Source organism: Aristolochia californica, unplaced genomic scaffold (assembly GCF_029961685.1).
Source record: "Aristolochia californica isolate CCGP_79_NKW_82.1479 unplaced genomic scaffold, dmAriCali1.0.hap1 SCAF_2, whole genome shotgun sequence".
Classification (NCBI taxonomy): Eukaryota; Viridiplantae; Streptophyta; class Magnoliopsida; order Piperales; family Aristolochiaceae; genus Aristolochia; species Aristolochia californica.
The window spans coordinates 50,796,873-50,822,555 of record NW_027181881.1 but is presented as its reverse complement, the minus strand read 5'-3'; the positions used below and the strand labels follow the sequence as shown (position 1 = coordinate 50,822,555).

General features: G+C 36.6%; 1 protein-coding gene across 2 annotated transcripts; it reads right to left on the bottom strand.

Annotated features, from left to right (window-relative positions):
- Positions 1-81: 81 nt before the first annotated feature.
- LOC137957254 (pre-mRNA-splicing factor ATP-dependent RNA helicase DEAH10-like) lies at positions 82-25,535 on the bottom strand. Of its 2 annotated transcripts, XR_011113326.1 has the most exons (14): positions 24,993-25,535; positions 24,818-24,864; positions 23,428-23,508; positions 19,844-20,060; positions 17,651-18,065; positions 15,556-15,759; positions 13,492-13,652; positions 11,454-11,639; positions 10,274-10,505; positions 6,876-7,078; positions 5,839-5,973; positions 2,327-2,535; positions 646-807; positions 82-524 (listed from the first exon to the last, which is right to left on the bottom strand). XR_011113326.1 is itself a non-coding variant. In XM_068805003.1 (13 exons), the coding sequence occupies exons 1-12, from the start codon at positions 25,100-25,102 to the stop codon at positions 2,352-2,354; spliced, it is 2,175 nt and encodes a 724-aa protein (XP_068661104.1). In that variant the 5' UTR covers positions 25,103-25,535; the 3' UTR covers positions 1,301-1,548; positions 2,327-2,351. The 2 variants fall into 2 exon arrangements, 1 of the variants encoding a protein (XP_068661104.1); XM_068805003.1 differs by lacking the exons at positions 82-524; positions 646-807 and adding an exon at positions 1,301-1,548.
- Positions 25,536-25,683: the final 148 nt, after the last annotated feature.

Below are 25,683 nucleotides of genomic sequence, written 5' to 3'. Positions count from 1 at the left end.
CACCAGATATTCTAACATTAGTGGTGATTTTACTCGCTTCGATCCACCCACACTTTGGTGAAAATCCGTAATTCGCCCCTATGAATTACGATTACTTCATAAAGTTTTGTTTTGACCAAGTTAGATGGCTGTTAGTCCATCACCAGGTTTGAAAATATAGGATCCAAACATAGGACCGGTTCTAGTTGCCCACTCTAGGTTTTATAACACCGGATGTTATCCATCGCTCATGAAATGCTTCTAACTCTTAGGGCTAACGACGCCAATCTACTCAATAGTATGGATTTTTCATTTTTACAGGCAAAATTTGAATAAGATGAGTTCTGGCAGCCCTCTGTGAGTGTAAATGGAGCTGCTATAATCTTCCACAGAGAGAATATGGAAAGGCTCAATTCAATTGTACACCATGTGTTGCGCTGAACTTCTAGTAACCTTTAATGACCTTGTTGACTGCATCCAGGAAGTCTTTTTTCAGTCACCGTCTTCCTCCGTGCCCAAATTGCAAACATGTCTGATTCGGTGTCCTAAATAATCATTCAAAAAGTACATTATTTTTTTTTTAGTCCAACATGTTTGAAAATATTGCTTAATGGACTGATGGGAAGACCATAAAAGAGAAAGTACATTAAGACCACTATTGCCTACCAGTAGAATTAGGGCAGAGATGAGCCAAAAGCTCAAGGCGGATCTCTCTCTCACAGTTCATTGTTCTTGTGTAAATCTTGAATGTGTCCGGCTTCCCAAATCTACTCAACCTTACGATCTAATCGTCCAGGACGTATCAATGCTGGATCAAGTATATCAGCCCTAAAAAATGAACGATAAAAGCAAGATCAGAAATGCTATTAATTGAAACTCAAGAGACAAAAAAAAAAAAATAGATGTGGAGTAATGTTTAACCAAGAAAAAGGCCGGAAAAGTTTAGATTTAGAGACTAAGGAGCCTATTCACTCCATTCCCAACAAAAAATTGAAAGGAGAACGCAATAATGCGCAAAATATCCCTGATTCATTATGTCAAATAGATAATGGTAATTGTAAGGGTTCCACTCGTGCATGTATAAAAATGAGCCATAAACCTCTTAAATGCAAATCAGAAACAGCGTTAGAGGATTACTTTATCTGAATTTGAGATGCCACTATATTTAAGCTTGATATCATCAGATCAAAGACTGAAGTGGCTAAATTTGGAAGAGATGAATTCCAAAAAGAATATCCTCAAAGGAATCACAGCATTGCAAACTGATGTCTTTAATCCTGTCTGATTTTACCAAAAGCAGAAGCAGAATAACTCGATAACAGGAAGAGTCAAAACAGATTTCTTCACAAGTACAAAACTACAGATATAATTTATTCAGCCTGACATATTTCACAGAATTAGGACGAAGAACTGTTTAAAAAATATCTTTGCAAACCTAGTAAAATACTAAAATGTCTGGTACATGATGGAATAAGCTAGGCCCAACAGTCATTGCTGGACAGTTCTCAGGTGTGCAGAATTCAGTAAGAGTGCCATGAAGCAGATTCACCTGGCTGAAGAAATCCACGGCTGAAAATAAAAAAAGTCCAACAACTTCATTTCAGCTTTCAGTTCAGCATTAAAATCATAGAGGGGTACGAGGAGATGAGAGAGGGCGGCCAGATTGAGATGATAGAAATTTAGGGTTAGGTTCTGAGAAAGGGGCAGCTAGAGAAACCGAGAGGGATGACAGCTGGGGAAAATAGAGAAAAGAAGCCGGTTGAAGCAGAAAGGAAGAGAAGCCGATTAAAGCAGAGAGGAAGAGAAGCCGCGGAGGGACAAGGACACAGAGGACAACCATCGAGCGGAGAGCAAGTGCAGGTAAGAGGAGAGTGGTGAGCGAGAGCCAGAACAAAAGTCAAAGCATCGAGCAAAACAACGAGTAAAAGTGAATCCACCACTCTCATGAAGTGAATTCACTGTCACTCTCCACTTTCACAGTGCACTAACGATTTTTGGGCCATTTTCCCTAGTGAAAGTAATCACTTTCACTTACAGAGTGCACTAATAGGCATTTAAGCATATATAAATAGGAAATAGGAAGGACCAATAAAACAGTTCTGCTGCTTCCTCCTCTCTTATCTTTGACACCGTGAGCTCTTTTCCTTCCAAGGTAGTTCATCATTCTTTCACCTTCTCTGATGCATTTTCTTTCTCAACTAATTCTTCATTGTACTAGGGAAGAGGGTTTAAGGTACTATACACTGTAGTACTACAACTTTGTAAAACTTCAAAATTTCGATAAGAAGAAACATTTTCACAGTGAACAGAACACACTTCTGCAAAGAAAGAAAAAAAAAGAGTATACCTGCAAAGCTTTTGCGAACTAAAGCCTAATTTTGAGCAGCATAATACTGAGGAGCCAACTCAGGTAACCATAGCGGGTCAATTCTTGTTATATTACGGATATAGTTGTGATTTGTCCGAACGAGTTCATTAAAAATGATGCATTCTGGCTTTGCCCTGAATAATACTGAAGAAGGATGGATCTGAACCATCTGACTGCTTGCCAGAGCCCTGGAAAATGATCAAAAGCAATTACCTAAATGTATAGCAGTTCAACTTCTATAAGCCAGTGGGTAATAAAATAAGAAAGCATCAACAAGCGTCACACTTAGCATCACTGATCCAGGTATCATACATTTTAAAGAAGCATAAGAAGAAAAAGAAAAATAATATAATGATGATGACAATGATGATCATGATGATGCAGTATTTCATTTACTCAGTTATGTAACAACATTATTTGGTATTTCTTTTTTATGATGTTCACCTACAATCCACAAGAAAATAAATTCAACGACTCTAATATACTTTACTTTGCTAACCCTAGGGTTGATGGCTCCTACTGCCTATTGAACAGTTCTGAAACTATTTAATGATCTCAGAATCTCTTAACCTCCAACAAAAATTTAGACACCAAATCTGGTAGGAACCTGACATCGCCTAGAATCTGCAATAGATATTTCTATATCTAGCCAGGGAAAATAAACTTGGAAAAGCAGCATTAAAGGAGGAAAAACCCAGCCAACAATCCCGCCAAAACCTTACATAAGCACCATTTTAAGCATGAATTCGTTTATGATTTTGAAAGCCCCTTTCAAGCGGTAAATACCCTTCCAAAGATATAAGTAATGGCAAAAATTAGAATCAGGAAGCAGCCATAAAGGCCCCACATAAGAATACTAGCAGTAAATCACCTTTCTCCACAGCCATATAAATAAAAAAACCCTGCTCACAAGCTGTATAGGACAAATACCCAAGCCACCTTCAGCTTTATTTCAGCAAACTTTGCCCCAACATACGAATGAATATTTAAACTTGTCCTCAACCCCCACCAAAGATTCATTGAATGTTCACCATTTTGGAGAAAGCACTGGAGGGTCATGGAATGGCAGATAAGAAAATTTTGGAATTCCATTTAGAACCGATTTAAGTAAAAAAATATGCCCTACCAGAGTAAAAACCATACAAATTTTAATGGCAGATCTAGCTTCTTTTTTTATTTTTATTTTTTTGTGAGATGTTGAATTTTTTTGAAATGTAAATGACGGTTACTTCACTAATCATGAAAAATAAATAAAATCTAGAGGGGAGGAGAAGACCCTCAAGCCTCAAGGGGTTAAAAAACCCCTTCAACGAGACAAGATCTAGAAACACCTGATTCAGCCAAGACATCATGATTAATGGCACTTCTAGCAATTTTATCAGGAAGAGAAAATTACCCAATATGTCATCACTTGTGTTAAGACTCCACAGAGGTTTCAAGGATCCTTGCGGTGAAATGATTATTACTAACTGGAACCTGGTCAATACCCTCTCCATCCAATCATGGGTGATTGTTTCTTGCAACACATCCTCCAAGAAGAATTGAGCTCAATTTGATGGTTGTCCTCTTGAGAAAACAGGATCTGCTGGAGTCAGAGGGTAATCTGTTCTCAAAGTCGTCCATCGTCTCTTAGCATCTTTGATTCCATGATTGCTACATTCATGCATTGTTACACGATCACAAAATCTTCCATAGGTGTGATGCTTAAAGTTCAAGGAAACTCTAAAACCATAATTAGCTTGGTGAGAATGGCCTCAAACCCCCATCCCCAATGTGGCAGCATTTGGCACACCTCCCCTCTCTCATGACTGTGCTTCCCTTTGAAATCATGTATCCCATCCTGCAAATTCAGTTGCTGATTCTTTGGGGAGGAAGGGGGTCAACCACCAATTCCTTTTTGCAAGCAGCCGCTGACCAAGCTGATACTGTTGTAATCTTTTTGCCCTTGGATAATAGAACCATCGCCACTTAAAGAATAACAATAGTATGATAATACTAATACTAATAATAATAAATTTTAATTTATCTGTAGAATCAGACTCATCTCTTGAATTAATTGTTTTTCATGCAGCAAATAGCCAAAGCAATTGCTGATTTCTGTTGCATTTCTCCTCTTAGGGACCATTAAGCACAAGCTACTTCTGCTCTTTTAAAACAGGTGAGGAAAATACTGTGAAAATATGTAATGCTGCATTTGTAGTATAGGTAGGAAGGAATTGCCTGATAGGAAGGGACTGCCTGCATTTCAAGCAAAACACTATCAAAATTGACATGTTTGATGAAGGGTCAACAGAGTAGCAATATTTTGAAACCCTCTCCTGAACCCCCCACCTCTCAATACTAAAAGCAAATGTTTGATATTTCTATGGCAGTCTTCAGACAATCTGCTCTTCGAGGTTATAGACATTCTTCTCGTGTGAATGTTTCCAGCCCTTGAGAACGTTTGATTCTACTAAGCCAGAGGGTATGATGCTCTTCAATGGCCTAAATCCATGCATTCAGCATTTATAGGCCCGTGATTGACAACAGTAGTTCCTCAAACATCACATATGTGTGCCAAAAGCTGAAGTCCTCAGCACACAAGAGCAGCTGAAAGGATGATACTTCTGGGAATACAAATATTGGATAAGATATGCGAGTCAATATAAATATTACCACATCAAGCGGACCAGCTAACATCAATTCATCTCTTTTTTTTTCTATAACTCTCACTCTCAAACAACTAGCTTGAGACATCTACAACTAAAGATTGGACTTTATTTTACCCATCTCATCTATTATTAAATTATTTTCTCTTGTCAATACTTCCCCTTTCATCCAAAGCTTAAACCAACAACCCAAATCAGGACATTGAGAACAAACACACAGCCCATAGAGAACAATAACAAAAGCCACAATGAGCACAAACAATTGCTTGAGTTGGCTTCAATACCATGATAAGTGGTGCTGACTCCTCTCAAAATGACTAACCAAAGATAGGAGGGTTTTTTCCAACTAATAAACATAGGATCTTTTCAAGATCAAATCAATGAGAGACTATTCTCCCACAGACAACAACTCTCACTCTCAGACAACTAGCCTCAAACATGCAGGGCATACACAAACTATAGAGTTGTGGACTTTTCTTTAACCACCAACATCTATCAATAAATTCTTTTCTTTTCTTTGTGTTTCCTTTTTTTAAATTGCCTCTTCTTACAATATCATGTAAGAGAATGTTTTAAGTTCTCTCCATTGTATATTATGGAAGAATATTTTCTATTTGATGATCATTTGTTTGGTGCTAGAAGGAGTTGAGCCATGCTTTTATGCATGGCAATGTATTATGATGCATGTACATGCTTTTTTTTTTTTTTTTTTTTTGGAGAAACATAAAGATTCCTTCCCAACAATAGAAAAAGGAAAAAGGAAATAAAAAAAGATTGTGATCCTTATCATGATGAGAACTTCAAAAAGGAAGAAAGGCGATCCATCTTTCTGAAGTTTCAAACCTGTATGATCCATCAGGCTGCTTCAATGCTGCATTCAAGAAGAAGGATGCAGCGAGGCATCTGCGAAACTGAAGCATGTCATCTCCACATGAAGATTTACGTAGACCCATCTGTTGGACGTGGCCTTGAATTTGGCTGAAAAAGAGACAATGAACCACAAATGAATTGGATATATCATATGAAAGATGCTGTTTATCCCAAAAACACAATTAGGGGAAGCTTGGTGCAAGAAACTTGACTACATGGGAAAGCAAGAAACAAATCATAAAGACTAGAGACAGTGTAGATATAGAGCAAAAGGAAAGATGTTTGGTTTCTCGGCTACACATCCTAATGAACTGACTAGTGAAAATTAGACAAATATCTCCAAGGCAAGTAATCCAATATTCCATGAAAGGACAAGATATTAAATAGATCACCATCTTATAAAAAACAATAATGAGTAGAAAGACATGCTTGCATATTCACTTCTACACCAGTCAAGAGATAATCCCAATAAAGTTTTGCCTCCTAACCCGTTTTCTCCACTTTATAGAAAGTAGGGCACATTGGAAAACTATGAGCAACTTGAAGGAGAGTCAAATGTTATAGAATAGGGTATTGATTTTTTTTAAATGTAAGTAGGGTCTTTCTTCAGTTAATTATAAATTTCTTACATGTAAGCAAGGGATTTTTATGTATTGTTTAAACACTTCAAGTAGTCATATTAGTAACGGTAAGAGGCTATTCTCAAAAAAATAAAAGTAATGGTCAGAGGTTTAACAACCATATCTTCTTGTACAAGTTGACGTCTCATCTTTCTTTTACTTTCCATTCATCAAACACTTATTTCCAATTTCTCTTTCTTCTTTTCATCTTTTTCTTTCCTAATTTTTTTATAACTGACAAAGGACTTGAGAAAACTTTTCATTTCTTATTTTTCACCTTACTAGTTCACATAAAATTTTCTCATTAAATTCATTATAGAATAGAAAAATTAGAGGAAAAAGGAAAATCATGACCATCCAAAACATTGAGCAAAATCTAGCCACACCAACCTGTGAACATCTCGAGCATGCCTCAGAGAACGATTATTGATGAAATTTTCCCAGCACCATTTGTTCAAGTTCTTCTCTATTGATTTCTCTTTCATATTTGCCTTCTTACTTTTCTCCAAACACTCTGCAGATGCCCTAAATACATTTACCAAGGTTATATGATCACCCTCTAGACTAGCAAAGGACTTCCTCGCAGCTCTTGCCTATTATTCAAGTAAAATCATTGTAAGCCATTAAAGATTCATCTACCACAAATCAGAGAGTTACAATTCCTTTTTTTTTATCAAAATGTATTAGAGCAGAAGGAAAGAAGAGTGCTCAAAGAATTTAAAAGCATGCACCTAAGAGTATTCATTAGTTGTTTTTAAAAAAAAAGAAAATTCATTAGTTAAGGCAAGTTACAGATATAGTGCAAAAAAGAGACAATGACTACCATTGTCATTAGACCTGTTTTTTTAATCCAGTGAAAAATGAGACATTCATGACAAGAGATATGGAGGGGGCCCTAAAGGGAAACAGAGAAAGAAAAAGTAAGGCAAAACCAAAACTAATAAGACATGAAACAAGTGAAATCACACGTATGCATAAATTAGACCACGGATTTTGCATTGGGTTGGCAACAGGGCAGGTCAAATAGCAAACCCTCCCCAACATGCCCAAGCAGGAAAGGTTTTCCAAAAAAACCCAGTGAGGCAGGGATGAGTTTATGCAAGAAACCCCAGTAAACTTCAGACAGGTATTTTTATTTTTATTTTGAGTCAAATTTTTCAAAAGGGCAAACTGTTTAGAGCATTATGCACAATTGCTCTCTACCATCATTTTTTTTTTTCTTAAATGGTAAAAGGCTTTTATTACTAATAAATTTTAAATTAGAAGAATGACGCTGAATCTACAAAGAAGAATGAGTCAGCAATCAACAACAAGAATCTGGAGACACTTTCCTTTGCTAGAACATCTGAGATATTATTTACAGCTCAGAACGGATGCTGTCATGATACAACTAAAGAAGTACATAAAGCGTTGATTTTATAAAAAAACTTAACAAAAACGCCACAAGGTGGGGGTGCCTCCCCTTCATCCAACTAATCACTACATCTAAGTCACCTTCTACTAGGACAATGGCTGAAAATTTCTGCTTATACAGCCCTCTCTGCCATCATATCCCTTGACCTGTTTCAATGGTCCATGACTTATACGAGTTTCTAATTATTTTTAAAGGAACGATATCATGCATTTAATAATTTTCAATTTTTTTATTTTTTCAGAGAGGACATGACTTCTTTATTTTTTTATTCTTAAAGCCCTTGATATTTTTGTAAATGCAACAAGTTCTCTTCAAAAGACTCAGGGTTTGTCAAGAAATGGAAAGTCAATAACAGAGATCTAAACAGGGACTAAAGAAGCTACCAAAGATCAGTATTGTCCTGTTTAGGAAGGCGTTGACATGGAAAATTACTTAAAAAAAAACTGAAAAATAAATAGAAAAAATTGAAAACATAAAGGTCAAGGATCTGACAAGAAGCAAAGATATCTGCATGAACCATTAAAAACCCATCTTTGATTCAACCTACCACCTTAGTTGTGTAAACATTTAATCTAGACTCCACAATAACGATAAAGTTAATTGAATGAGATGTAAAAATCCACCATGAAAAAATACAAATAAGAGCCACTATTATCAAACAACAAGCAACTACCAAGCATGGAGAAGTGCGAGGGTCCCACGAAAACATCATTTAAACTGAAATTTTACAAATGAATAATGTTAAAGTTGTATCCTAGTCCATCCCAAAATGACTAACTGAAGTTAAGAAGCCTCTTCTCTACTAAGAACAACAGGAATTGGCATTACATTCATTTTGTGAGATTAATTCCCACTAACACTCTGCCTCGCATCTAAGCCTACAAAAATAAACAATAGGCCTGAGACGTGAATAAGACAAACAGCGTATAAACTAAATATGGTACAAACTAGGCCCAACATAACAAATAAACTACTCTCACACCAAGTTAAACTTATGTCCAAGTTCATTCCAAAATAACTAGCCAAAGTTAGGATGTCTTTCTCTCAACTAATAACCACTGGACTTTTCCTGACATTTATTTATATGGGATTATTGCCACTAACAACAAAAAAATTCAGTGCACTAGCAACTGCATTTATTTGCTGTTTGATGAACTAGAGGAGTTTCAACAAGGATCATAAAAGCAAACATGTTATTGCTTTCCGCAGAGCAGCTAATGGAGCCAACAAAAGCAGAATAAAAACCACGAGTGAGCATATTGATTTCGTGCAACATATTGGTAAACGTTTCATATTATTCAAACATTACAGCCTGTAATGGGCCCATTTTGTGTCCTGTAATGTCCTGTAAAGTTACATGTCACTTTCACAACCCATAAAAACTATGTGCCTTTTCCCATAATGCACTGTAAAAAACTGAAATTGTTGAGTGCATCTCTGCAGACCTCTGATCTTAGAAGGATATTCCCTCATAATAATCGGAGAAGGATTCTCCATCAGATAAACTAGACTTTGTTACACCTGATTTAGCTAGACCATCAGCAACATGATTTGCTGTTCTTAAAACATAATGCTAAGAAACAGTTAAACCAGATCTTTCTTCAAGATCTGCCATTGGGTGTGCTAATCTAGTACTGTAGAAAAGTCATCTTCAGCCATAAGCAGACTTTAAAAGTGTTGAAAATACAGCTGCAATCACTTCAGAAGCACCTTAATTTCTGAGGAAATTCAGAAGCTTAAAAGGGGTCTCCCCTTTAGTACAAGATCAGCACACTCAATGGCAAAACTTGAAGAAAGATCATCCCCAACATCTTGTCGTCTTAAATTTCCTTCCAATACCCTCTGCTTAGCTACTCTGCTTTTCATGTGAAATGACGAGGCTCTCTCCATGCCATAACCTCTTCTCCACAGGATCCATCTCTTTTCTATTAATAAAATCAACTTTCATCATCATTGTCATTTGAGCTCATGAGGTTGATTAACATTTCAAAACTGACAGCTACTGCTAAGTTAAATTAATACCCTCAGGATACCAAGGATGGTCCATGCTAGGCTTGAAAATAGAGATTGGTACAAACCACTCAAATGAATTGGCTTTCTTTTTTCTCATTGACTTGTCCTGGGCAATGGTCTAACCACCTACATAATTCATGCAGGTGTGCTTGACAAGCAGATATGTTAGATAAGACTTTACGACATTCCATTTCACCACCTTGAGAAACAATGATAGGCACATGAATCACTGCATAACACTTCATATGCAAACAGTAAGGATGATGATGAAAGACAGGTAAGATACACGCGCAATATACACGATACGTCCACAAGAATATCAATTCAAATAAATAGATATGGCAGTAGCAGTCAAGCATACCTCCTCCAGTTTTTCCCGAGGCACATAAAATATAGACTCCACAGATAACATTGCAACAGTTATCAGCATTTCTTCCAAGCAGTTGAACTCACTAGCTAAGATGAGTGCTTTTGCATAAATAGGATCCAGGGGCAATCGGGCCATCTGACGTCCAACCGGGTCTGACAATTTATAATCATCAGTCAGTGCTCCTAGCACAAGTAATTGCTCCAGTGACTTTACAATAGCCATCCTGTTGCAGGTCATTGATGCATTAGATACCATAACGAAAAAAATATCACAAGTTTCTACGGCTTTAAAACTCCTTTTAGTCAATGTTATGGTCAAACATACTGTAAGAGAAAATCTTCTAAATCAATTGACAAATGAAAATTACAATATCAGTCCTTCCAAAACAAGAACACAAACAAGAAAAAACTACAACAAGGCTCTTTATTTTTTCTTAGCCAAAAATAACTATGTACTGAGTTAATAAATAAACACCCTTGTTCAGTAGCCTAGTTGCAACAAGTTTGCGATGAAGAATTTTGAACATACAATCCATAACAGTCCAAACTTAAAGAACAATCTCAAAGAAAAGATGATCTTATACAGAATAGATTAATTTTAGTCAATAAGTAAACACCATTCTGCAGTAGCCTAGTTGTAATAAGTTTGCAATGAAGGATTTCTAACATATCAATCCATAACAGTCCAAACTTAAAGAACAATCTCAAAAAAAAAAGATGATCTTATACACAATAAATTATTTTTCTCTAAACTCTTTGTTTGAATGTAAGGCAATTGGATTAGCTAAAAAGAGAAGCACAGGGGGGTTTATGGAACAAACTCAATATACATCAACCCAGAATGCCAAAAATACAAACTAAGATAGCTGAATTTACTGATTACTGAAATATAAACTTTTTGTTTTCTCACCCACTGATTAATGAAATTGATTAATAAACCCAATCACGGGAAGCCCTCGAGATGCTGTAAGAACATTATAGACATACTATAAAAACATTTGTTTCCATTAAGATACACTTCTCACAGCTTAAACATTAAAAACAACTTAACATTGTAGTGAATTTTCAAATATGAACATTTTTTTGAATTTTTTTTTTCAAATATGAACATTAAAGACACCTTCAAGGTCTCTCCTGTTTACTGTAAAAATTTTAAGAGTTCATTCTTTTACCTTGAAGGTTTTTCCATAAAATCAAACCCAATAACATCATCAACACCGAGAGCCTTAAGCTGCAGTGCAACATTTGACAGGTTACAACGTTTGATCTCAGGAACTGTAGAATCCATCAGTTTCCCAAACTCAGACTCAGGGTACAACCGGAAGCATTTGCCAGGACCTTCACGCCCTGCACGACCACTATAGCATATATTTTCATTCAGTAACAGTTACACCATGAATGGTCCAGCAAGAGATATTATAAACTAGACATGGACTAAGATATGGCAAATCTCAATGCTGTCTGATTTTCTTTTTTTGAAAACAAGAATTGAGGAAATTGAAGCATCATAACATAAGTAAGGAATTTAATAAAAAAGGGAGCAAAACAATGTAATTGAAGAAACAAAACACAAAAAACAGCCCTGAAAGAAAATTTTCAGGTGATGTAGGATGAAAGAGCAAAATTAGTGTAGGCTATGGTTGCTTTCTCTACCTTCTGACCTAGAGAGTTTTGCATATAATTCTAGCCAGCATTTGAACCAATCAAACACAATTCCATTAGAGTTTGGCAAACGAAGATAACAATCTTCATTTAGAATATCATAAATTACTGGAAGAGAAGCCAACTTGCTGAGATTCAAATCCCAATTCTCCACAATGAGTAACTCGCGCCTATCATAAATTACTGAAAAAGAAGCCAACTTGCTGAGATTCAAATCCCAATTCTCCACAATGAGTAACTCGCCCCTCCAAAAAAAATAAAAAGTTATCCACCCCCTCAGATCCTTCAAGTAATTCCTTTGATTTAATAAGAATTATTCACCTTTTATCATTTCAAACAAAAAAAAAAAGAATTATTCACCTTTTTCACTTACAAAGGTGAGGCTTATAACATCAGTGAAATTATGACCAGGGATAACTCAGACTTCATAGCGACAAACTTAAAATTACTCTAGCACTCTTCAGGGCAGCAATTTCACTAATTTACTGATATGAAAGGAAATCAAATTCCCTTTTATTTGTTTTTAACATCAAGAGAATTTTATTAGAAGGGAAGAAGAAATGCCACACCTAAACACAACATGCCCAAAGTTACAAAAACACCCTTTTCTTGGGCTGCAGGACCATGGATAGAGATCCAAAAGAAAGTATGTATTTTTTAAATTTCATTTTTCTAAATGGAAAATATGATATTATTGAGATACAGAAGATTAAATCAAGAAATGTATGATTTATAGCAGTATCAAGGACCCAGTAGCAAGTTGGCAAATGTGTCCAAAAAGATACCACATTCTGTCTTCTCTTAACTACACATAGGATTTTGCATCTATTCTAAATCTTTTCTTCCTAATAGAAAAGAAAAAAGGAAAGAGCTTCAGAAGTATAATTCGTAAAATCTTTTTCAAAAAGATATAAGAACGGCTATACAAATATGGTTCCAACCTAGAAATAGTAATCAAGCTGATAAGACTTGACCGAGAATCACACAGGCCAGAATGTCAAGGACCATTCTGGTCTGGATCAGTACCCTCCCTGAATTTGACAGTCTTCAACGAGGCATTATAAAGGACAATTGGAAACTTGTAGCTTGGCTTTCAGTGCCCTGGAGAATTGTCACTGCCAGATGGACTCCCCCACATGGTGTAATAAAGCGTGATATTTATGGTTGTGTGTTGGGCTCTGTGGCAATGAAGGTGACTCCAATTTTTTCACTGAGTGGTGCTCCAGGGCAGCTGATCCTCTTTGGCAGCATTTGAAATCTTCGATGTTTCCTCCTTTCCTATTTTTACTTGAAACCATGTACAGAGATCAACCATTCATTTCACTGACTCGCTTGCTAAGCAAAGAGTGTCCCTCCAATCAAGTGTCATAAACGGGACACACTCACCTCAACCCCCCCACCCCGGATTTTTTATATTTTGCTTCTACTTTTGAATAAAATTCGCTTAAAAAAAAAAACTCTGAACGACTTACTACTAAACCCTGGAATTTAATCATCCATCAACTGTAATTTTCAAATCAGTTCGTGCTCAAGGACTATGAAGGATACCTCCGTTGAAGAGCCTGTGCTTTTGAAGTAGGAATGATAATTAGTGACTCCATTCCTGTAACTGGATTGTAAGCACGAGCTTTTACCAACCCTGGATCTACCACATATTTGATACCAGGAATTGTTACAGACGTCTCTGCAATATTTGTAGCCAATATGACCTGCACAAACACATAAACAAACCATTAATTTGCCATGATCAGCTTTGACCAACCTGGAATTATGATATCAATATCTTTTCTTGTCAAATCGTTAAAATATTTTTTAAGTTGGGTGAATGTCCATCCCACAATAACTTGCTACCTTAAGAGGCTTATTATCCCACTTATAAAGTGAATAAAATCTCTGCCTCTCAGAAATGGGATTTTAGTTCCACGCATGCTAACACGCATCCAAGCCCAACTGAATAGACAGACAGGCCTAAGACATGAACTACAGGAACAGTGCACAAGTCAGTCTTGCACCAAGCTCTCACACCATGTTTAGTTGGGCCCAAGTCCATCCCAAAATGACTAGCCAATTTAGGAGTTTTTTTTTACCCTAGCCTACAAGACGTCGAACTTTGCTTTTACCCACGGTAACAATCAAAAATCTCAACAAAAGCTTTTCGCACCTCTGCTTGTTAAGTTTGCTAGCATATTTTCAAAATTGTATGCATCAAATTTTAGTGTATGACAATTTTTTTTCTATTTCAAATGTTTATGTCCTGTTGGTCTTGCTAGATAAAAGTTCCATCATTTTCTGTCTCGAATGTATACTCCAAATCCCAAGATGGTTTACTAGACATGAGAGGTGTCATCATGGGGCCCATGTTCTGGCCCATTGTGTTCTCCATATTTTTATATGCACATGAGAAAAAGACTGTCAATGGACAAAAGTCTGACCTTATGTGTCCTGTACTTGAACCCATCAAGTAAGTTGGCCAAGAATGAGGCGCATTTTTGCAGTAGAGTAAGTGGAGTAAGTGGAGTAAGTAGACTTAAGTGTCAAGTGGGAAAAAGTCCCACATTGAGAAGTGTTAAGAAAAATTATTTAATTATAAGGTTGAGCAATAGGCCTCCTAAGTAGCTAGTCATTTTGGGATGGAACCAGGCTCAACCAAACAATGGTATCAAAGCAACTTGTGTGTGAGGGGTCAAGGCCCAGTGTATGCTCCCCCAGGTTATTGAGTTGTGTGGGTTCCATGAGGTGAGAGTCGGTTGTTTGTGTGTTGTGGACACGTCAAAGCCTGTTATGCGTAAGCCAAGACGTGAGGGGAAGTATTGAGTGGGAAAAAGTCCCATAGTGAGAAGTGTTACGATTTAATTTTAATGTTGAACAATATGCTTCCTAAGTGGCTACTTATTTTGGAATGGAACCAAACTCAACCTAATACTAGGCATGAGAAGTATTTTTGTGGAAGAAAAGTCCTACATCTGTTAAAGCTAGGAAGATCTCAGCTTATTTGTTGGGAAGGTATACTAATTTTGGCAAGACATTTTGGGCAAGACCTGGTCCACCTTCAGTATAAATGCTTTATGTTGCAAAGAAACACACAAATAAGCACGCGCGCACACACACAAACACGCACACATGCGTGCAGACACACACATGCATAACAAAATATTTTAAAAAATAAAGAAAAAGAAAGGCAAATGGCTTATCAGGTTTTCTGGACTCAGAAAGTGCTCCATGTGCACCAGAGCCTATAAGAAACTAAATTTAGAATTATCAGTCACTTGGACTTCTGGACATATCAACATCCTACCTTTCCAGATTTTTTGTGTACTTCCAGAAGTTAGAATAGCAAAAAATAGGCCAACATAAAAGTCCTCGCAACTTCCAACAAAATGAAAATGAAGGAGCTTAACTTTAGATGACCCACTGTTTTTTGTTAAGAGATGTTCCTCATGTTACACAAAGAAACTATATAAAAAGAATGGAGGCAAACAAGAAAGGAATGGCTTTTGTGACAGCATAATGTCACAAAACAAAAAAAATAAAAAAAACATAACAAGCATCTTAAAACACCCACATTCTAGAGAGTTTTCACTGATAGCAGAATTGAAGTTATAGTTAACGTACCTTGCGAGAGCCAGGAGGAGCTGGCCTAAATACTTGCATTTGCTGATCTGATGGAAGAGCTGAATATATAGGAACAGTTAAGATTTTTTGACTGTCTTCAGGCAACTGCCTGACTCTTTCTTGCACAAGCCTTTCAACGGATTCAATTTCCTCCTGCCCTGTTAAAAATACAAGTATATCACCAGGACCCTCCTCCACATGTATCTGACATAGAAAGGAAGACTTGCAATTAATCAGTTTCACTAAAAAATATACTACATTTACCTAATATATATATAGAGAGAGATAGATAGATAGATAGAGAGAGAGAGAGAGAGAGAGAGAGAGAGAGAGAGAGAGAGAGAGAGAGAGAATGTCAAACAAACAAACAGGATGCCCAAAATTTAATCAAGTTCATGAATGGAGCCAAACTAAAGCAGGCTGAATTGAAGCTCAAACCCATACCACTAAATCTAGTGATACCCATTGAAGAGATCAGGTTACAGAATAAGACCAAAAGAAAGTATGCTTGAAAGTTTCTGCCAAGTATTCATATATTGCTCTTATAAATAAATAAATAAATCTTTTATATATTGCTTCTTGAAAGTCACAGACAATCAAAAGAGAAGATTACAACAAAAAACAAAGACTGGGAACCACCAAGTACTCTATAAAATTTTGGTTTACCGCTACAATGGTACAAGCAATGCCTTCATAGAGAAGGAAGAACTAGAAACAGAAGCAGCAGAGAGGAGAAAGCAACTAGCAAAAGAGGGAAGAGAAATTGCAATAAAGAGTGGATACTCTCAATAACTAGTGGAGACCATCAGTCCTCAATTGTCTATAAGCCAATTTGACGTTTGGCATTCATGAATTTGAAAAATTATCTAGACAAATGTTTCCAAAACCAAATAAGTCATTGAAACAATATTAGGCAGGTTTCACTTCAACCCAGTTGAACTGGTATGTCATAAGAAGTAATATATTCATATTATACATAAATTATTTTCTCCTTTCTTCAGAAACCAAACATTAGTAGTTAGCAACCTGGTTAGAAGTTTGCAGATCGAATCACACTTAATGAACTTCACTTTTAGCTTCAAAAATCAAGAAACATCAATACATTTTGTTAAATTGGGTCCAAGGCCCTATCCCAAAATGACTAGCCAACTTAGGAAACCTTTTTACCAACTAATAAACTAAAGATCTTTGTACTCACTTATTTATGTGGGACTCTTCCTTTACACTCCCCCTCACGTGTAGATCATCTTTTGTGGCTCTACGAGTGGATAATTTTAGGAGTAGGCAGTTTAGGTGTAGGCCCTCTTTTGTAGCTCTACAAATGGGTAGTTTTACTAACCGTTGCGCCAAAAGATCGACCTATTAGTGAAGGCGCAACTCACATATTAAAGACAGGCCGATTCTAACACTCTCCCGCACGGGGAACACCCGTGTACAAATACAAATGCACAATCCCACCTATACGGGGGTGGCCAAAGACAAAGTCCCACCTCTGCGGGGACGGAACAAACGGGGGGAGTGAGACCACTTGCTCTGATACCTTGTTAAATTGGGTCCAAGGCCCTATCCCAAAATGACTAGCCAACTTAGGAAACCTCTTTACCAACTAATAAACTCAAAATTTTTGTACTCACTTATCTATGTGGGACTATTCCTTAACACATTTAAAGCTGGAACCACATTGATAGCAAAACAGAGCCCGTTCAGCCGCCCAGTCATTGGATTTTTTTTATGCCAAAGCAGTTTCTGCTAATGAACTCGACAAGACTTTGGTTTTGGTGCAACCAGACTGAACTGGCTAATCCAGTCCAGTTCTTACAACTTTTTTTTTACACAACACTGTCCAGTTCTCATGACATTGAATCAATGTTGTCAGCTCTTCCTTTTACTACAAGCTCAATTTGTAATTTTGTTATCACAATAGTAACACTCAATTGATAAATGCATGCCTTTCCTACATTTTCCGGTTGCATTCAAAGAGAAATTAGCCAGACCACAGCAAATTCTGCTTTACTTGATATGAAACAGCTTGACATCAGAGTAACAACTCCAACATACAGAAATATTGAAGGAATTAATTTGAGATGCCTATTACCTGGAAAATAGTAATCAAGGCAGCATCCAGATAGTCTGGTTCAGCATGGTAAGTATAAAGTATATCCACTGGGTATTGTCGCCCTTGGATGTGAACAGCTCTTGCCCCACCAAAGAACTCAGAAAAGCCCCTCGCATCCAAACTTGCAGACATAATAATCACCTTCAAAGGAGAAATCTTTGCACCCTGACAAGGTTTCAGATAACTAAAAGATAGAAATTCATCTTTTTCATCAGATGCCTCACCACCAGTTTTAATTTTATTTAAGATATTTTGCTGGATGGTAGGCCTTGACCTGGAGATTTGCACACCTTTCAACAAGCCTAGCAGTACATCTGTATGAACTGTTCTCTCATGAGCTTCATCAACAATTATGACTGAATATTTAGATAATAATGGATCCAATAAAGCTTCCCTGTAAGATGTATTGAGCTATAATCTTGTTAGAGATGTTAAAGACAGTAAAATGAAAATCTCTGTTTTCTTCAAGATTCAGTTATCATCTATCACACATAATTAGATGGAAACAAAAAAACTTCTGGATAACTAATCACTACACAATAAACAAATCCAAATTCTTATATATCGAAGAAAACAATATTCATATGCTTTCAATATAGTTAAATAATTTCCTTCATACAAAGGTATGTACTGGACCCATGCAGCAATGAAGTAAAGATACAAAAGAACACCAATTTCAAGACTATGCTACATGTTCTTTGATAAGATTGAACTTGTCCAACAAATTCCACACATATTTTTATCAGTCAAAACTAAAAAACAAATGCTTTGGGATGACATGGACTCAAAATTTACTGCAACTAACCAAGCTTCTTCTCCACGACACTTGCACTCTCCATAAAATCTCACTTGAAGTCCAATATACCTTATGTAGTCTCAGGGTCATCTTTCCTTTTCCATTCATTAAAGAAAGTTAGAGAGTGAAATAGTTAATTATATTACTGGATTTTTCCCCATGTTCTCAAATTTAGTGATACAGGTGACTAAAAGCAATCATCTAAGAAATGTGACATCCCTTGCACAAACCCAATCTATAAAAAGGTCTGCAAGATTCAAATTATCGCTTAGATGGTCCAGATTAAAACCAGATATACAAAGATCCAAATTCCTAAGATGATCAATCGCATGAACCTTATCAATGCATAGTAAGTTTGGAAAAAAACGAAGCAATATTCGACACCCTTAAGACATCTTATTTAGGAGGAAGAATGAGACTTAATAGCATTGCCAAAAAAATGCATCCAATGTACCAAGATTGAGAAGTTTTGTACTTTTTTTTTTTTTTTGAATGCTGAAAACCCCTTACTCCCGAGAGACTTCAACCCAAGACCTTGCACTAGAAACCCCCAAATCCCAATAGAGCCATTGAATCAAAGGCTCAATCCTCAGAAGTTTGTACAACATTGTGAACTTTATTAGCACATTGTTCCAGACCAACTAAAAAAAGGAATTAGTAGTTTTGACCATTGTTTTTGTCCAATGTGGAACATTTTCTGAAACAATTAAGACTCCTATAATAATGAAAGACCTTTATTCAAAATTTCAATTTTGTGGATTGGGCATTCAGTGCAATTGCCAGATTCTAGGAGGACATTCATCAAGATAATGGCTATCCTAACGGCTATCAAAATGGCTAGACTTCTAACAATCATAATGGCTATCCTTTTAATCTCTTACTCTGTACTTCTAAGCATCATGCGTACTTAGGAGGCTGAGCTTAGTGAGCTTCTTCATTTGCTCAAGATCTACAACAAGAGATTCACGACATCCATTGAGGTTAAGCATGACTCCAAATGGCTACTAGCTGGTGCAAGAATAACACGGATCCCCATTGGCATTTCTGCAACATAGGTAATAAAATCCAGGACTTCACCAACCCTCTCTTCATATTTTAGTCTCATTCCCCTCAATCAATAAATTCCAATGCTTACAAATTAGTTAAGTGATTTCTCAAAAAAAAAAAAAAGCTTAAAGAAATTTGATCTTTTTCTCTACTACAAAGAGCATATAGTCTGTGACACTTGATCATTTTCAAGCAGACTAAATCTTTTCTATTTCACCTAAAGCTTCAACTTTCATGGCAACTTCACAGAGAAAATCAGAAATAAACCAAACAACAAGGTCTTGAAACCTTGAAACATATCCCACAAACAAACTCAAACAAAAAATTACCTCAACAACAGACCATCAGTCATGAACTTAATCCTTGTTGAGTTAGAAGTCACATCTTCAAACCTAATAGAATATCCAACCTTGTGCCCTAACTGAACTCCACACTCTTCTGCTACTCGTTTTGCAACAGTGACAGCAGCAACCCGTCGAGGTTGAGTAATCCCAATAACTTTCCCATCATGGCAGAAACCTCCGTTAAATAGAAACTGTGGCAGCTCTGCATCAATAGTTGCAGATTTGAGCAATAGAGGGGAAAAAAAAAGTAAAACCATTCCTGTAATACAGTATTCAGTTCTTTTCTTTTTAACCATAATACAATATTAGTGAAAGAGAAAACGGTACTATTTAGAAGGAAAAAAAAAAAAGTAAAGATGATAGGCTTTGACTGTTTTGTGATTCTTTGAATTCAGCTAGCAAAGAGCAAGGCCAAAAAGAAGAAACTATAAACAGCATGTGTTAGTGAGAAGCAACTCTATCAGGGAACATTGGCAACTTGCTCTCTTTTTCCTTCTTCAAATAGTAACCTGCAAATTGTTTCAGCATAGGAATATGAAACAATAACAGCATTAACTAAAAAATTGGCAACTTGTCTAGGAGACTTTGGCCATAGATAGCAGCAGACATATCACACTAGCCCCTGAACATACAATGGGCTCATGCTAATCAAGAAGCAAAGCCAATTAGCCAATTAGCCAATAAGACAATTAGCTCATTAACCAATTAGCCGATTAAACAATTAGACAATTAGACAATTAGACATTTAGACAATTCTCTATGAATAATGAGTTTCCAAAACTGTATCTTTTTGGTTGGAACTCATCTTCCACAATGCATAGTCATTAAACGGGCGTCTAATGATATAACATCTCCGAAAGGGAATTTTCATCTACCAATATAAAACCATATACTCTTGCATCTTAGCTTCAAATGTAAAGTCCATTGAAAGACAAATAGTTATTGAACTCAAGCTTGACTGCCAGGAAACGGAAATAAGACATGATTTGTTGCACTCAAGCAATGATGCGATATTTAGACAATCAGATATTAGCATTGAAATGTAACTAATAAGTTATAATTGTCTAAACCTAGATAAGGGGATCTGAATTCGTTTTCACTATCTATCATGCATGCAAACAATGCCATATTTTCACAGGTTTCTTCTGAATGAGGGTGTTAGTGTGGGTCAGGGTATAGTCAAACATTTGAAATGGCTGGAGATCTTTGGTTTAGTTTAGGCAATAGGTCTCTTAAGTGGCTAGTCATTTTAGGATGGACCTCAACCCAATCACATGGCATCAAAGTGGGTTCACATGTGTGGGGGAGTGTTAAGAATAATCCCACATCTGAAATGTCTTAAAATCATGTAAGCTTTATGAGTTTAGGTGGTAAGTCTCCTAAGTGGCAAGCATTTTGGTATAGACCTTAAACCAATTTAACAAAGGACTTCAAGTTTTAATAAATCCCAAAAGAAGTCTTTTTTTTTTCAATGACCTAGAAGAAACCCCCTATAAGGATAAGAGCAAGCATGATAAAAAAACAAAAGGCTCACCTGTAAAGTAGACTTTACAGTGTCAGAATAAATAAAGTGTCAAAGAGAATATGATAATTCATCAATGAATCTAAAGAGTACAATGGAGACGGGAGAGGAGAGCCCTCAGACCCACATGGAGAAAGACTCTCCAACAGATAAAGTATGATCTCATTACACCTAACTTGGCTAAGACATCAGCAATAAGGTTTGGCAATCTTAAAACATGATGCTATAATACATGACAGAAAAGTATAAGTGCATTATCCCATCAAAACAAGACCGAAGCCGCCAAGCCAGAGTGAAAACACCAGAACATAAGAAATGATAGTGGAAGAGCCTCCTATCATTAGAGGCCTTGAAAACTGCTGAGCATATAGATGTAATCCTTGAAACAAGGCTTTGATTTATGCTTCCATTGCATCACAGATGCCGATTGTCCTTAGAAAGTAAACTGAATGGCCACGTAATGATCCATAAAATATCCCCCTTATACCAAGGGGGAGGGATTGCCTAACTAACTACCATCAAAATTTAACTTGAGGAAGCCAGGCAGAGGTGTCACCCAACAAATTGTGTGAGGAAAATAGGAGTGAAACCTTGCAAACCAATAACAACTTAGTCTAACAAAAAAACTGGGATAAGTAAGAAAGACCCCAAAAGAGTGGATCCCCAAGATAATGGAAAGGATTAACTTCTCAATGACTCCTCTCACAGTGTACTGAATACCTGAAAGATCTGAGAGTTCCTCTCCTTCCATAGGCTCCAAAATACTGCAACTAAAGAAATGTGCCAAAACTTTGTACCTTCTTTTGAAGAAGGCCAACAAAACGCTGAGAAACAAACTCCTCTACCGTTCTACGGAAGCATATGGAAACATCAACGTTTCTAAGAATAAATTTCCAGATTTTCCAGCTGTAAGAACAACGGCAAAAAATATGATTGGCAGACTCCTCCACTAGTCCAGAAAACTCACATAAGTTACTAGTTACCACCTGCCCTCGCTTAGCTTATTCATCACAAGTTAAGATCTGTCCATTGGCTGCTAATTGCTGAACCTGGGCCAATTCCTTCCATAATCACTCGTATAAGTCAAGAAGCCTCATCTCAATTAACAAACACAATATCTTTCCAAGTTCAAAACAATATAGAATTGTTCTCCTAAAGAAACTTCTCTCTCTCAAACAACTAGCCTAAGATGTGGACTACATCTAAAACCACAAAATGGTATACTACCTACCAACTCCCCCTCATATCCAACCCTAAACACACATCCAGGAACAAGGCATGAAGACCATACACAAGTCACAAAGAAGACACACAAGGTCACCTAGATTAGACAGACGAGTCAATAGAAATAGACAAGCATGACATTACTTTGATACCATGCTCAAATTGGGGGTGTTCCACCTAAATTGACAAAGATAGGAGGCTCTTCCCAGCTAATAGGCAGAAGATCTCACCAAGTGCAAACTAATGGGGGAATATTTTCCTATTACAAAAACCATCAATATATTTAAAAAAAAATCAGCTTATTAAATAAGAACCTCTATTTCTAGGTAATAAACTTATTTTCTTATGAATTCCTCTAGAATTTGTCTCTCTTAGGGAATTGACATATTTCTTCTCTTGGAATACATTAAAAGTACCCTTTTTTGGAAGTATATATTTTTAAAGGATGCATATGATCAAGGCTCAAGTCTCATGGATCAAAGTTTAATCATTCAACTATTTCCAAAGTTGAGTTCCTATTCAAATTAATTATGGCGTAGCCCTGGTTTCAGTCAGGCCCATTATCTCCTTTAGTTTTAAAAACTCAAGTTGTCACTAAAAAGCTGGTTAGGAGCTAAGGTATACAAAAAATTCACCCACATGTTCTCAGATAACTAGTGGAACGTTCCAAAATCCTATATAAACACATGAAAATGCAATAAATTTCATTGTCTAAACATAAAGTAAAGAAACATCTCCAACTTGCCTTTTTAAAAAAAATTTAAGAACATAACTAGACAGAAAATAAACACCACCATCAAAAGAAAACAAGTAGAAAACGTACGAGTTGTTTTCCCACTTCCAGTTTCACCAACTATTATGAGTGTGTCGTTCTTTCTCACTTCCTCAACAATTCTTTTCTCAACTGGAAATCAAAAAAGTTAAAATACATAAGAAAAAAAAGTCAGAAGATAAAAATGCATAAGAACATCACTAGAAAGATTAATCTAATATATAAGAAATACCAACTATCAATGCATTTTCACTATTTTTGTTCATATTAGATATTTATTTTTAAGGCTCAACTTAAGGTATGAGCGCAAGTTTGGAGTTACTTAAATGGGATAAGTTTAAGGGTCTAACTTTCTACATTCCATTAACTCTAGACTTCTGATGTATTGATTAAGTATTTATCGTTTGACATTAGAGTATACACTACATCCTATATACAAACCACATGAGGGGGCAGCCTATGGGCAAAGGTACCTAACAGCAAAGTGAGAACCATCATCACAAAGGTTAAAAAAGTTACTTGAATCAAAGTAAAAGCAGACATAAAGTGGAGTACTAAAAAATCAGCCTGGTGGATTATGGTCTGCATGAGGGAATGGGCTTCAAGGTAAGCCAACCTATAAAGAGATAGGCATAAGGCTCTTGCTTTCTGAATTAATTAGCTCAGACACATTGAATACATAGACAGTCTACATATATGCCTCAGTCAGATTGACTAACACATAGCAACAATAGGCAAGGACAACAGAATGCAAACACCCGTGTCCTTATTAAACTAGAATCAGGAGTGACTTGACATATATGAAAGGTTTTACAAGGATCTAGAAGTTTAATAGCACACACGTCCAAAGAATGAAAAAATATTTACAGATACAAAGAGTAACACAACAAAAGGATCACAAAATAGACAGAGTAGTGGAGTTGTATTCGTATCTAGGAAATTTTAATGTATTTAAGTAACTAGAGGATCAGCCTATTGTTTACGGTAAAAAAATAGAAGAAAAGCAGGCATATAGACTTTGGACCAACTCATTCACCATGCAAATGGACAAACTCATTCAGCTGAGAATTAGTGCCTTTGATAAGTATGAAAACAATGCCTCCAAAAATGGAATCCAAATCCATAAATTTTAGACCAATAGTTTTTGGTCAAAAGGGAAAACATAGAAGAAGTAATACAAATAAATCCATTAAAATTTTAAGAGAATCAAATCAAGAGCCTTCTTTTTCCACTGGATATGTTCTTTTAGGGTATAGCTACACCATGACGCTCAGAATTTTGAAGATTTGACATAAAAAAGGTCAATCACTTCCTCTACTGTACGATTTGAGTGCACTCGTGAAAAAATAACATATTTCTGCTTTAAATAAAAAAAAGCCACCATCATCCTGTTACTCGGTCACCCCGTAAAGTTAGGCAGAAAGCACGCAGAAAGTCATACCTGATGCAATTGGCAGAGACTTCCTTTGCTGTTGTATAATTTGCCTTCTGAAATACGAATATCCCCAAAAAAAAAGGCAAAAGTTGATTCACTGATCGATAAAGAAAGAAAATTGAAAGAGAAATAAAATTGTAGACTTATCAACCAGAGTTTGCAAGGAAAGAAATTCTCGTACCTGGCCAAAGCTCCATCTCTGGAATGTTTTTCTGTAAATTTTCCGTTTAGTTGAGGTTTTTGAGTGGAATTCTCACCATCAAGCAATGTTGTAGAAGCCATCGAAGGCATTTTCGCTACAAAATAAATAGAGGCACCAGCAAGCAGGTACACTGGCCGGGAGAAGTGGGAAATACTAGTGTCCCTATGCAAAAAACTTTAAAAGAGATGCACACCCTATGAAATTGTCGAAGTCGTTGGCTTAAGAGTAACAACGAACAGGAGAAAGAGAACTGTAACCGGAGAAAGGCCGTAACCTAGAGAGGGAAGAGGGAGAAGATCGGATTTCGGTGGGCGGAGAGCCGGAGAGGAGGAATCGTGGCTGCCCTGTTCTCTCGCCGAAATGCCTCTTCACGATTCCTGACCGAAGACGGAAGACCTGAACTCGAAGCTGTTCCCCTTCCTAAGCCCAACGAGAAAACTAGGAATTGAAAAAGAAAGTGAGGTAGCGGCATTAGCTCGAAGACTTCAAAACCGTCGCAAGCTTTCTCCCAGCAGCTGCAACACTAGTTTCTGCGTTGAAGAAGCTTTCCCCTTTGACACGTCTCTATTTTTTTTTTTTTTTTTAATATAACTATTTGATTAGGCAATTCGGTAATTTCACCCCACCCGATTACCTATTTATCGTTTATTAGATGAAATTGAAATGTTTA

Bases quoted from the DNA above. Each gene is read 5' to 3' on its own strand.
- LOC137957254 (XM_068805003.1), bottom strand. From the start codon at position 25,102: ATGCCTTCGATGGCTTCTACAACATTGCTTGATGGTGAGAATTCCACT. The intron at 15,760-17,650 runs GTAATAGGCATC...TTTCTATGTCAG, and splicing joins CCTTGATTACTATTTTCCAG to ATACATGTGGAGGAGGGTCC. The intron at 13,653-15,555 runs GTACGTTAACTA...GTGTTTGTGCAG, and splicing joins CTCCTCCTGGCTCTCGCAAG to GTCATATTGGCTACAAATAT.